We start from the raw sequence: 13289 nt of genomic DNA on the forward strand, positions 1-13289 counted from the left end.
TTGTCCCTACCATTATTAAGTGAATTAATTTCATTATTTTCAGACTTACATTGACCCCTTTTCACTTGCTGAATGTGCCAGTAACCCCCCCCCCCCCACGCATGTTTGATTTGCTGATGACTTGGACCCCCCCTACACACACGCACACACACATTCAAAACAGAAATACAACATGCGGCATCCTCCTTCGAAGACGAGGGATATTATAAGTCTTTTTTTTTTGCCAGCAGCAGCCACTGTAAGTCATGTAAAAACGTCATTTGTGTAGGTGGGGAACACACCACTAATTTTGCTACTGAAATTCCGACGTTAACGTTAATTAAACTGTAAGAAATGTAGTGAACCTTGGTTCACTACATAGTTTCACAGGTTTACCCCTTTCTCCCCAGTTTTCATTTTTATTTATTTATGTGGTCTTGAAGCAGCCCAAAGAAGCTTTCATTTTTTGTTGAGTTTGGCTGTGCTTGTGGACAATAACAGTAGTGTTTTACCTAAAGGAAGGCTCCATTTTTATTTATTTTAGTTATTCCCTGACTAAGAAGTTTTTTGTCATATTTATTTATTAATTCATGTTTCTTCAGTAGTTTTTGAGAACAGAGGTTTGAATCGAACAGTGTATCACCTGAACCAATACTTATGCATTGCAAAAACCCAACTCCTTAAAACTGGAAGACAAAAAACATAAATTCCCTTTTTTCAGTGTAAATCTACAAAAAAAGTGAAATTATCTGCCAGTGCTTCAAGTAAATTTTACTCAGATTTCTTGAAATAAGAAAAATAGCTAGCTGAAAATAAGCTTAACAAACTTATTTTAAGCAAGACGTTTGTATTTTTAATCTTAAAAAAAGCTCGTATTTCAAAAATGTTCTTAATTGAAGAATAGATTTTTTTTTCAAAACATTATTTGAAAGCATTTTTTTCTTGATTTATGTGAAAAATGACCGCCTTTGAGATGTATGGGCTTAAGAACAAATAGTAATATCTACTAAAAGTAAGTGGAAGAATCTTACGCATTAATCTATTAAGTAGCCTTTAACAATCAAAACAAGATGAAGAAAATTATTCGACTAGATTTAAGAAAAAATATCAGATTAAGACGTTATACTGTAAATTTGCAGTGTGAAAGTACAGTATAAGTCAATACATATTTATTTTGCATTAATCATTTAGCCTGTCAATTAGTCAGGTTCTTATTGGTGAGAAATGTCACCCTAACTGCCGTTCACCCAATCTGTTTGGTCTTATTAATGTTCCGTACCATGCAAAAAATGTACATGCAGGTTATGCTGTTATATAGTCCCTACCAAAATCTACGCCCTTGGTTTATTGAATGCGGAGGATGAAGACCCAGGCAGAAGACACGTGGAACGCAGCAGGCGAATGGGGGTGTGGAGTTTCAGGCGACGACGTGGTGAGTTCACTGGCTAAGGTGGCTGATGGTGATTGTCTGTAACTGTCCGTTCCACCCGTCTGCCGTCCAACCTGTAATCAGGTACCAGCCCACAGTGGGCCAGGTCTGTGGAAGGAGGGGCAGGGGCCCTAACAATTTGCACATTTGCAATATTTACAGAATGAGTTCAATGAGTGCCCTATGTAAGGGTAAAAAAAAAAAATCATAATCCATGCATGAAAAGGTTTTAAAAAATGGAGCCAAAAGTATTCACATGGTTTATTGTATTGACTTGTGAAAAAGAAATCAGGTAAAGGTAAAAATAAAAATTTAGTTTTGTGTATGTGTTGCGTAGTGTAGTAGTGGGGAGCGGGGTTTGTTGTGCCATGGGTTTGTTGTCACACTATCTGTAACTCGACAACTAGATGGCAGTGTTGCACAATATCAGTATTGAAATGATCATAATTGTGCTCAGTTAATATCTGCCTTGTCATTACTGTAAAGTCACACTTCACTTTGAGGTACGGGGCAATAACTTAAATAAAAATACCACTTTAGGGTCAATTCATAAATTTTAAAAGGAAACCTCGGACTTAAAGACTTGTTGGCTCCAATAAGCCACGGTTGTTCTCTTTTACTAAAATATGTTTTCAGAAACACATAAAATATTGCCATTGATTTAAAAATCTATAATATTTAGAACATGTTTTGACCTACGGAGGGTGCTATGTTTTAATTGCGCAATGGACGCTCGGGGTGATGACGTAGACTAACGGGTTACTGCAATTCCTTCTACGCAGAGAGACGTCCAACACATACGCTCATCGGTTAAAAGTGCCAAGTGCCTACAATTTGTGTTTTTATTGAGTCTTTTATTACCTTTTCATTGCCTCAAAATACTTTTTGCGTGTGTTTCCCTCTCATACCTTTAAGTATTGTGTTTTCTTGTGGTAGCTTTATAGCAGATTGTTGATCTGTTGACCACATTAGTCACATAGCATATTTAAACCACTCTTATTTGATATTTCTATGTTTAAGTATTTCCTTAAGGCATCTTTAGTATGTTTTGTCTTTATGCATCTAAACAAAACAAGATGAAAGCGCACGGTAGTACTTTGTGTGTCAAAGTCGCCTCTTGTAGGACGTTTCGCCGGTTTAGCACATTTGGGCAGAACATCAGGGCTTTTTTTCCGACTCTCGTCTTGTCTCATCCCGTCCTTCCTGTTCATTTTGCTTTTGCTGCTCGTTTTGTGAAATATCGACAGTGCTGTTATGTTCATTAATGTTCCTCTCGGGTTCAGATTGAAAGGTTGAACAGATTACATTTTTATGTCGCGATAGTCATACTCTGGAAGCCGACAGTATAACCATTTGACGTCACCGCCCTGCGACACCAACAACAATGGCGACCTAATAGTTAAACTAATTTTACAAATTGTATAAAAACGAAAACATCGAGATGGGTTTCAATATCAAATTATTTTAACTCATAATAACGTTTATCGTTAAGTCTTTCTATTCATGGATCCCTTTAAGGCAGGGGTGTCCAAACTTTTTGCAAAGGGGGCCAGATTTGGTGTGGTAAAAATGTGGGGGGCCGACCTTGGTTGACGTCCTTTACGTAGATCAAGATATTTAAGCAAATTTTAGCAAGCCATTCTGTGTGTCACATTCGCTTTATTATTATTATTTTAAAATTATTTTTATTATTATAAATCTCGCAAGGCGTTCTTTCGATTCTTGGATTCTTGCGAAATACTGCTGGTGTGGAATTAAACTAGCTTCATGTTGCTTTAATTTCTCGCTACGTATCTTCCCTGTAATCTTGTCATACATGTCAGCGTTTCTTGTTTGGTAATATTGCCTCACATTGAACTCTTTAAAAACAGCGACTGTCTCTTTGCAAATGAGGCAGACACAGTTATTGCGTATTTTAGTGAAGAAATAGTCCGATTTCCACCTATCCCTGAAGCGTCGGCCGTCGCAGTCAACTTTCTTTTTTGTGTTGTCACCATTTTAGAAAATTGGGAGTTAAGGGTCACATGGGGTACTGTTGCTTAGAGTGCTGCTGCCTTTTAGTGGGTAAATGAGGAGCAGCATTTAGTGCGTAAGCTACTTCATATGACGGTAGCAGTACTGCTGACCAATTTATTAAGTCTGTGTGCGGGCCAAAAATTATTGATTTTATGACAGAGGCTGGGGGCCGGATGAAATTTGACCAGGGGCCGCATTTGGCCCCCGGGCCGGACTTTGGACATTTCTGCTTTAAGGTATTCCTTTTTATGGACTTTTACATGATAGGTTTCTAGTTATTCCATTGTTCTCTAGCTAGCGAATTGCTTGTTAGCCTATTGTTAAGCTTTTTACCAAAATAGGAGTGGTGATTGGTTGTCACACTATCAACAGTTGAAAGGATTAAATGATTATTAATGTCCCTGTTCTGGGTACAGTGAAATTGTTTACCAGCTGCTCTCAGTTGTGTACTCAAATAAAAAAAAAACTCTAGAAAATACAAATTATTTATGGCAGTGAAACACAATAGTGCCCACTGTGCAGTGTATTGTGTAGACAGTAGGCACACCAACTCTGCATTCTGGAGAGCACACAACCTCTGTCTGCCATCACTGTGTTTCAGACTGAAAAGCTATTAATCAAGCCCAAGCCAAAAATATTATGCTTCTCTGTATTAAATGAAAGATTATTCTAGGATTGATTGATTAGAATATATTAATAAAATAGTGATAAATGTGATAACCAACCCATTCTCTTCTTCAGAACAGTGTTGGGAAATTACTTTCAAACGTTGTAACCATAAGCGGATTTTAAGGGGGGGGGGGCAGGCCCCCCTGGTGGCCTACAAGTGTCATTGCATGAAATGGACTTTCCTATATATTTATAAAAGTTATAAAGCAATAAAACTGCAACAAAAATCAATGAAATGAACGAAAAATACATTTTTATAATGGGTCAAAATTATTTTTCGAACAGATCATGTGACAAGCACCTTAGACGGTCATTTACTTTGCATATAATTTTCACACAAAAAAAAATTTAGGGGAAGGCAATTTTATTTTTCAAATGATTTTTTTCTTTGATTGAAAATATTTTTTTTGATTGAAGCAACTTTTTTTGCGGATTGAATGATTTAGACAAAAATGTCCTACCCATAATATGGCCCAAACACAAAAAGGATTGCTTCAATCAAATAAAACTTTTTCAATGAAAAATTAAGTGTTCAAATGCAAATTTTTCAATCTCAAATATTTTTTCGCATTCAAAAACGTTTTCTATTATTGATTTTTTTCTATTTTTGATTGAAGTGATTTTTCTTTTTGAAAATATATATTTTTGAAGCAACTTTTTAATAATAAAGACAAAAACGTCCGAGCCGAAATGTTGCCCAAACACAAATCAACATTACTTCAATTAAAAAAAAAGTTGGTTCAATCAAAAAAAAAAAAAATCAATCAAAGAAAAATAGCTTTCACATGCATTTTGACTTTCAAATGTATTTTTGCACTCAAACACATTTTTTTATTGAAGCAATTGAAACGACTTTTTTTTTTTTTTTTTTTTTTTGAAAATATATATTTTGATTGAAGCAACTTTTTTTTTTTTTATTGAAGCAACTTTTTTTTGATTGAATAATAAAGATACATACGTATGGTTCCGCTCAGGGGATATTTGATTGGGGTAACTACATTGGCACAACACCAGCGAGCGTACCATATTCAATGGTTGATGATCTTAGCGAAAAATATTGCCTAAGCAGCCTGATTTAGGATTCCCCTCAAGAATGATGGGAAACAAAAAAAACGCTCATTATCAACTTATTATAATAAATATTCTTGTAAGTTAATTTTATTGCTGACACTCCATCTATGGTTGTAACGCAAATGTCAATGTCAGTGGAGCAACCTTGAAAAATGGCACCATATATTTGTCTGTACAAGCTACTCTCTTTTAAGAGTACCTACTAGAAATGACAGTATATCACCATATTCCTAATCTAAATAGTAATCTTACAATACATCAGTCTCAGACTATCCTAGTTATGTTTTCCCTCTAGCAGCATCTCAGTGTTTTTATTAGTGATTACAACAGGCAAAATGTAATTAATTTGCTCTGGTGGACCACACAAAATGCAGAAGCCCAGATCTGGTCTCCAGACCTTGAGTTTGACATGTACTGTACATTAATATCAGCGATGTCTAAGCACAATAATCTTAATAGGCCTTCTTTTCCGTTGCTCTTCTGTACCTTTTCCCAAAACCAAATAAATATTTTAACACATTCATTGCTTTTAAAGAAATCCTTTATTTGCAGTCATTCTCTTTTGCACTTTGAAAATACAAAATCTATCCAACAACAGATACATTGTGGTCCTAAATACAACTAAAAAACAAGTGCTTTGAAAATGAAGAAAACTGAAGCTGAAAACATGTATGAACAGGTCCGTTTAAAAAGTCAAACCTTGGAACCACCATAAAACCACAACAATGGCTGTCTCCAATCGCAGTTACAATTCACCTGAACTGGCTGCTTGAAATTAAAAAGGCTGATTTCCTGTTACACTTTGGTTCCTGAGACTTAACCAGTGAAACTGATAATTGTGGTCATTTTTGCTTTTTTATTTTTTATCCCCTATTTTCCCATTTCCACTCACCGGTTGAATTGTGGCTATTGCATTTGTACAGTTATTTACACAACGATATAGATGTTTGCAAACATTGGTGAGTTATTAGGAATGTCATGGACCCTAAAAACACCATTCATTAGTTGCAGGAATAACTATAAACTTGGCGATGTGCTACTTTATGTACACTGGTCCCCTTCATCATTCTTTTGTTCCTTCATGCACTTTCTTGTTCACACTTTTAGCTGCTAACTGTTATGTCACTTGACCAATCTTCACCATCTTCACTGACTGAAAAAACAGCCATTGCAGATACAGTCGAGTCTCATTTCATCATGTGAATGTACGTTTAAGGTTTGTTTCCTCATAGTTTTGTCAAGTTGACGATGAAAGTAAAGTGACATTGTGTATTGTGTAACATTAAAAATATGTAAATTATCATCTTGAAAAGTAAAAAGTACTGATGCACCGATACCAATACCAGTATCGGCGGGGGGGGGGGGGGGGGGGGCCGGCACGAAATGGTGGTATCGGTGTCGGCGAGTATCAACAAATAAGGCGCCGATACCATTTACCGGTCCAGTATTGTCACACTTGACCACAGCCTTTTTTCCTTCTGACGCTCACTACACTCTGTCTCTGTGTTGTGTGATGACACGTGATTTCTTTGCATGCCAGGCAGCTATCGCTATTTGCCTGCTCCAGACCAGTGAGAGCGGGCCAATAGCTGCTCTTAACCAATGCCGGGGCAGCTTTTTCATATGGAGGAAAAACAAACCAGGAGAAATGGCGGCGGTCTGGAAATATTTCAGCATAGAAATTCCATCGATTACAATCAATAGCTGCATGCAAGATTTGCGGAAAGGTTTCGAGGGGTGGAGTCAAATGGGCCAGTTTCAATACCTTGGACCCAATAAAACATTTGAAGACGAAACATGTGAACCAACACAAAGAGTTTGAGGCTGCAACAGCAGAACTGCTGTCCAGAAGAAGGGGGCTGGACCAGAGCATCAATCCCTGGTCAGTTCATCTCGTCTTCTTTACTTTTATTGTCTTTTACCGAAAGAAATGCCGCAGTAATTTGAGACATGTTTCCAAAGTAGGGTTGCCACCTTTCAGAAATAGAGATATGGGACGCCGCCCTCCCGCCCAAAGCTGTACAGGCGACGAAAAAAAGGGACATCCCCAAAACACCTAAAATGCATAGAAATGTATCTATTCATATGTACAGTATATTCTGTATTGGTTCAATATGGAACACATTGTAGTGCTGTAGAAGTAAGCTAAGCTAAGTGGCTAAGTGCGTGTTGCTGCTGGTGCACAGAAAGGGAGGATAATAGAGAGACAGGACGCTGTGGTCAATTATTATTACTTATAATTTCATGAAAGTTGCACTGTTTGGCCTTTGAGAGCCAAAACTCAGGGCTTAAAAAAGTTTTTTCAGTTCATTCATTGTATTTTTACGTTCTTACTGATGGGCTAGTATTATGAATGTTTTAATTTCACGAATTTAGCACTAATTTGGCCTTTGAGAGTCAAAGGTGTATTTAACTATTGTCACCCATACCATGTATGCAATAAAAAGTTATACTGCACAGCCAGGTATCGGGGCCAAAAAATGGTATCGGTGCACACACTAGTAAAAAGTTACCAATTTGAATGTATGACTGTAGAGAGTATTTTATGATGAAATTCACTAGCATTTTAACTCAGTTCACTCTCAGCCATTTGCAGTTGTAATGGATTGGACATCAATGGCATCCAAGCCAGTGCGTTAACATCACAGTTATTCAGAGCTCAGTGGTTAATAATGCAGATACAGTGCATCGCTGAAACATTAACAAAAATAAACCCCCCAAAAAGTTTTTAACTTCAGTATTCATAGTTAAACATCTGATGAACACTCAGATACTGTCACCTAGTTTTAAATGCCTACTCCTCTAATGAAAAAAAAGGATTGGGTAGACATGAATCATCTAGAGTATGAACCATGGATTTAGGGGAAGTTCAGGTCTCCATTAGAAGTGTGGGAATCGCGTCTTTCAATATCTGTATCGCAACCATGGCTGTCGTTAAGATTTTCTTTACATTCCTCGTTTTGATCCTCAGATGCTGAAAATCTTTTGAGATGCAGTCCGGGATCTCTTTGGCTCGGAATCTGGAAGGATGGCACCAAGCTTCCCGACAAAGGTCTTTTGTCTGGACACAATGCATACATAGTACTGAGATGGTTATGTTAAATCATGGTTTTTCGGCAAAGATTTTTGATAATGGAACAGATATGCCAGTTTAATAGGCATTTTTTCAATGCATTTTTTTTTGTCACAGCAGTTGTCAGTGTTTATTCCACTGTAGTTTTTGCCCTTGATTGCAGAAACATTCCCTACAGAATTTGAAATATCTACCGCCCTCCAAAGCAACAACAACAAAAATCTTCATTTTGTTCATATGCAAAGAATCTGTAATGTTACTTGTGCAACTCACCGCCAGGTCCAATGGGTCGCATCAGTCTGTTCATCTGAACATTCCAGTGTTTGACGTTGGTGCTTGCTTGGCGAAGTTTTTTCTGAGCAGCCTAGATATCAAAACATCAAAGGCATAGCATTTAACATCTCAAAAGATTTACTGGATTCATTTAACATTAATGTTGCTTCATTTCCAAATAAACTCAGAGTGTGTTTGATTGAAGCTCCTCGGTGGCAAGGCCCTGGGGGTCAATGAGATCCGCCCGGAGTTCCCAAAGGCTCTGGATGTTGTGAGGCTGTCGTGGCTGACACGCCTTTACAACATTGCGTGGGCATCGGGGACAGTGCCTCTGGATTGGCAGACCAGGGTGGTGGTCCCCCTTAAGAAGGGGGACCAGAGGGTGTGTTCCAATTACATAGGGATCACACTCCTCAGCCTACTCAGGGGTGCTGGAGTGGAGGGTCCGTCGGGAAGTCGAGTCTCGGATTCAGGAGGAGCAGTGTGGTTTTCGTCCCGGCTATGGAACAGTGGATCAGCTCTACACCCTCGGCAGGGTCCTCGAGCGTGCATGGGAGTTTGCCCAACCAGTCTACATGTGTTTTGTGGATCTGGAGAAGGTGTTCGACCGTGTGCCTCGGGGAGTCCTGAGGGATGTGCTCCGGGACTACGGAGTACCGAGCCCCTTGTTAAGGGCTGTTCGGTCCATGTACGACTGGTCTTAGAGTTTGGTCCGCATTGTCTGCAGTAAGTTGAATTTGTTCCTAGTGAGGGTTGGACTCCACCAAGGCGGCCGTTTGTCACCGATTCTGTCCATAATATTTATGGACAGAATTTTTAGGCGCAGCCAAAGCGTTGAGGGGGTCCGCTTTGGTGACCTCAGCATTGCATCTCTGCTTTTTGCAGATGATGTGGTGTTATCACGGCTTCATCAAGCCGTGACCTCCAACTCTCACTGGAGCGGTTCGTAGCCGAGTGGGAAACAGTTGGGATAAAGATCAGCACCTCCAAATCCGAAACCATGGTCCTCAGTCAGAAAAGGGTGGAGTGCACTCTCCGGGTCGGGGATGAGATCCTGCCCCAAGTGGAGGAGTTCAAGTATCTTGGAGTCTTGTTCACGAGTGAGAGTAGGAGGGAGCGGGAGATCGAAAGGCGAATCGGTGCGGCGTCTGCAGTAATGCGGACTCTGCACCGGTCGGTAGTGGTGAAGAAGGAGCTGAGCCGGAAGGCGAAGCTCTCGATTTACTAGTCAATCTATGTTCCTACCCTCACCTATGGTTACGAGCTGTGGGTCATAACCGAAAGAACAAGATACTGGATACAAGCGGCCGAAATGAGTTTCCTCCACAGGGTGTCCGGGCTCTCCCTTAGAGATAGGGTGAGAAGCTCGGTCATCCGGGAAGGACTCGGCGCCGAGCCACTACTCCTCTACGTTGAGAGGAGCCAATTGAGGTGGCTCGGGCATCTGGTTCGGATGCCTCCTGGACGCCTTCCCGGAGAGGTGTTCTGGGCTTGTCCCAACAGCGGGAGGCCCCGGGGACGACCCAGGACATGCTGGAGAGACTATGTCTCTCGGCTGGCCTGGGAACGCCTTGGGATCCCGCCGGATGAGCTGGTTTACGTGGCTGGGCAGAGGGAAGTCTGAGCTTCCCTGTTAAAGCTGCTGCCCCTGCGACCCGACCCCGGAACAAGCGGAAGATGATGGATGGATGGATGGATGGATGGATGGATGGATGGATGGATGGATGGATGGATGGATGGATGGATGGATGGATGGATGGATGGATGGATGGATGGATGGATGGATGGATGGATGGTTGGATGTGTTTGATTGTCCTCAAGTGTCAGGAAGAGCAGAATTAAGTGAGTGTTCCCTCACGACGCACAAGCACACAATGGGGACATGGAATAAAATATCATACATGTAATATTTTTTCTTACCACTACATCCTGGTCAACTCTATGCCGATTGGCCCGGACCTCTTCCAGCTGCCTCTGTGCCTCATCCAATGCCCGGGACTTGGCTTCCATCTCCTGCTGTAGCTCCTCCTTCTCCCGCTGTGTCTTCAGGATGTACTCTTCCTGTTCCTCCTGCAGGGTCATCAGCGCCTTCATTTTCTCTTCCTCCTCAGCAAGTAACCTGCACCCAACCCACATCACCCACAAAAGTGCCTTTCTTAACATCATGTGTACCTCTAGTCATTGTTTAGTTTATAAATCATAAAGTGCCAGAATGCAAAGCATATATGATAACCCAGGGATGACAAGTCAGACAAAAGTTCTGAAACACACTGATGTTGCTGCCTGCTTGCCATGCTGAGGGATTTCAAAGCCTCAATAGATTTGCAATGCAACACAAATCTTAAAGGCAGAGGTACAGTCATGTGAAAAAATTAGGACATCACTTTAAATATTCAATTCTTTATTAAGAAATGTTCACATATCAATAATCTTATTTTTCTTTATCTCTGGAAAAGAAAGTGATTTAATTGCAGGTAAACAACAAAAATTAACATTGTTTTACTCATTAAATCAAATATATCAACAAAAATGCATATTCTAACTGAGGAAAACCGAGGACAACCTAACACCTAATAGCTAGTTTTACCCACCTTTGGCTGAAATAACCTCAGTGAGACACTTTTTGTAGCCATCTGCCAGTCTTTGACATCAATCTGAAGACGTTTGCCCCACTCTTCAAAGCAGAATAATTTCAGCCGTGAGATGTTGGAGGGGTTTCTTGCCTGTTTCAAGTCACCCCACAGCATCTCAATGGGATTAAGATCTGGGCTTTGACTCGGCCATTCCAGGGCTCTCCATTTCTTCTTTTTCAGCCAGTCCTTGGTGGATTTACTGGCATGTTTTGGGTCATTGTCATGTTGCAGGGTCCAGTTTCGCTTCAGCTTTAAATTTTTCACAGATGATCTCACATGGTCCTCAAGCACCCTCTGATACACGATAGAATTCATGGTGGATTCTATGATGGTGAGCTGGCCAGGTCTTGCTTTAGCAAAGCATCCCCAAACCATTACACTTCCACCTCCATTCTACAAGGTTGGTATGAGGTTCTTTTCCTGGAATGCTGTATTGGGTTTACGCCAAACATGTTCTCTGTTCTGGTGTCCAAATAATTCAATTTTAGATTCATCTGTCCAAAGAACATTATACCAGAAGTCCTGGTCTTTGACTACATTCACTCTGGCAAAGTTCAGTCTGGCCTTCATGTTCTTCTTGGAGAGAAAGTGTTTCCTCCTTGCACACCTCCGGTAAAGGTTAAACATGCGAAGTCTCTTTCTGATTGTAGAGGCATGCACTTTCACATCAACAGTAGCAAGAGCCTGCTGTAGGTCCCGTGATTACATTTTAGTTTTTTTTTTTTTTAACTTCTTTTATCATTTTGCGGTCTGCTTTCGGGGTGAACTTGCTTTGGCGGCCAGACCTGAGCTTGTTGGGAGTTGTTTTGATGTCCTCCATATGTAGACTAGTTTCCGTGGAATGGCTGATTTTATATTCTTTTGAGATCTTTTGAAATCCCTTACCAGACTCATAAGCGTCTACAATCTTCTTTCTGAAGGCCTCACTAAGGTCCTTTGATCTCACCATGGTGTTTTCTCTCACTTCAACAGTCAGGGGCACACCAAACCAAATGTGAGGTTTAAATAAGTCCAGTCTCCTTCAAAACACCAGGTAATGATGTTCTAATCATGTTCACCTGATGTTATACACCTGTGTGCGATTTTAGCCATTTTAAGTGGGATTAAATGTGGGGGTGTCCTAATTCAACTGAAATTGCATTTATTTAAAATTAAACATTTTACAGAACGTTATAAAAATGTTTTTTTCAGTTTTAATTGTTTAGTTCTATTACTTGAATCTCTCAAGATTGTTAAAATTTATATTAATATCCATATGACCGGATATGTTGGAAAACAAACTGGCTTCCATAGGGTGTCCTAATTTTTTCACATGACTGAATATATAGTACATACAGTGGCTGTCAGCTGTCAACCGAACTAAAATGTGATTTTAACAGTTTGAACTACAAATACACTTTTAGGTTACATTTTATGATTTGGGACAGTATTGAAAATATGAAACATAGAAAAAAGGCCAAAGTAAAGTCCTGTTTTATTAATTATTTAGTCATCTTTACGTGACCTGGAAGTTGGGTAACTTTCATGCCACATAACATAAGATAGAACAAAACATAGATTAAGTATTGATATTTTTTTAATTTATTTGTATTTGAAAAGTATGTCACACCTTTTTGTAAGTAGAACTAAAATGAAAGAAGGATGTTGTTCTATGTCAACTGGAGGCCAGTGACTGCGACTTCTATGTGATTAAAGGCTATAATAAACATGATCAACAGTAAGTAAACATAAAATATCATTTAATATGATGTATTAAAAATTAATTCTGAGCAGTTCCTACTTATGTATTCAGAATGTAACTAAAATATTTGTAATACTTATGTCATTTCAAACACTGGCAGCTGTAATAAATTTCTCAAATTTGTCTGTGTCTGCTACTTTCTTGAACATTGTGAAAAGGATTTAGGAGGAAAAGTTTAAACAGTTTTTAAATTGATCACTATGCCCCCAAAACAATACCAAATGAGATACTGTATATTTTATACACAACCAGCTACTCGCACATAAAAAAAAAAAAAAAATAGAATTTTTACTAGATTGTTTACATTAGTTGTATTTAGTCTTGTATTTGGTGCTCTATGTGCACATTAGATGATGACAAAAATGTGATGATGACACACAAACAGCTGTGAAATCTATTACTTTA

General features: G+C 39.4%; 1 protein-coding gene across 1 annotated transcript in view; it reads right to left on the reverse strand.

The window, feature by feature from the left end:
• Positions 1 to 5710: 5710 nt before the first annotated feature.
• Positions 5711 to 13289, reverse strand: part of LOC130912359 (differentially expressed in FDCP 6 homolog) — a 33073-nt gene continuing 25494 nt past the window's right edge. The window contains exons 9-11 of the mRNA XM_057830403.1: positions 10431 to 10629; positions 8511 to 8601; positions 5711 to 8225 (exon numbers count right to left, since the gene is read on the reverse strand). Coding sequence (XP_057686386.1) covers positions 8023 to 8225; positions 8511 to 8601; positions 10431 to 10629 — 493 coding nt within the window. The 3' untranslated portion in view covers positions 5711 to 8022. The remainder of the gene's footprint in view (positions 8226 to 8510; positions 8602 to 10430; positions 10630 to 13289) is intronic.

Source organism: Corythoichthys intestinalis, chromosome 2 (genome assembly GCF_030265065.1).
Source record: "Corythoichthys intestinalis isolate RoL2023-P3 chromosome 2, ASM3026506v1, whole genome shotgun sequence".
NCBI lineage: Eukaryota > Metazoa > Chordata > Actinopteri > Syngnathiformes > Syngnathidae > Corythoichthys > Corythoichthys intestinalis.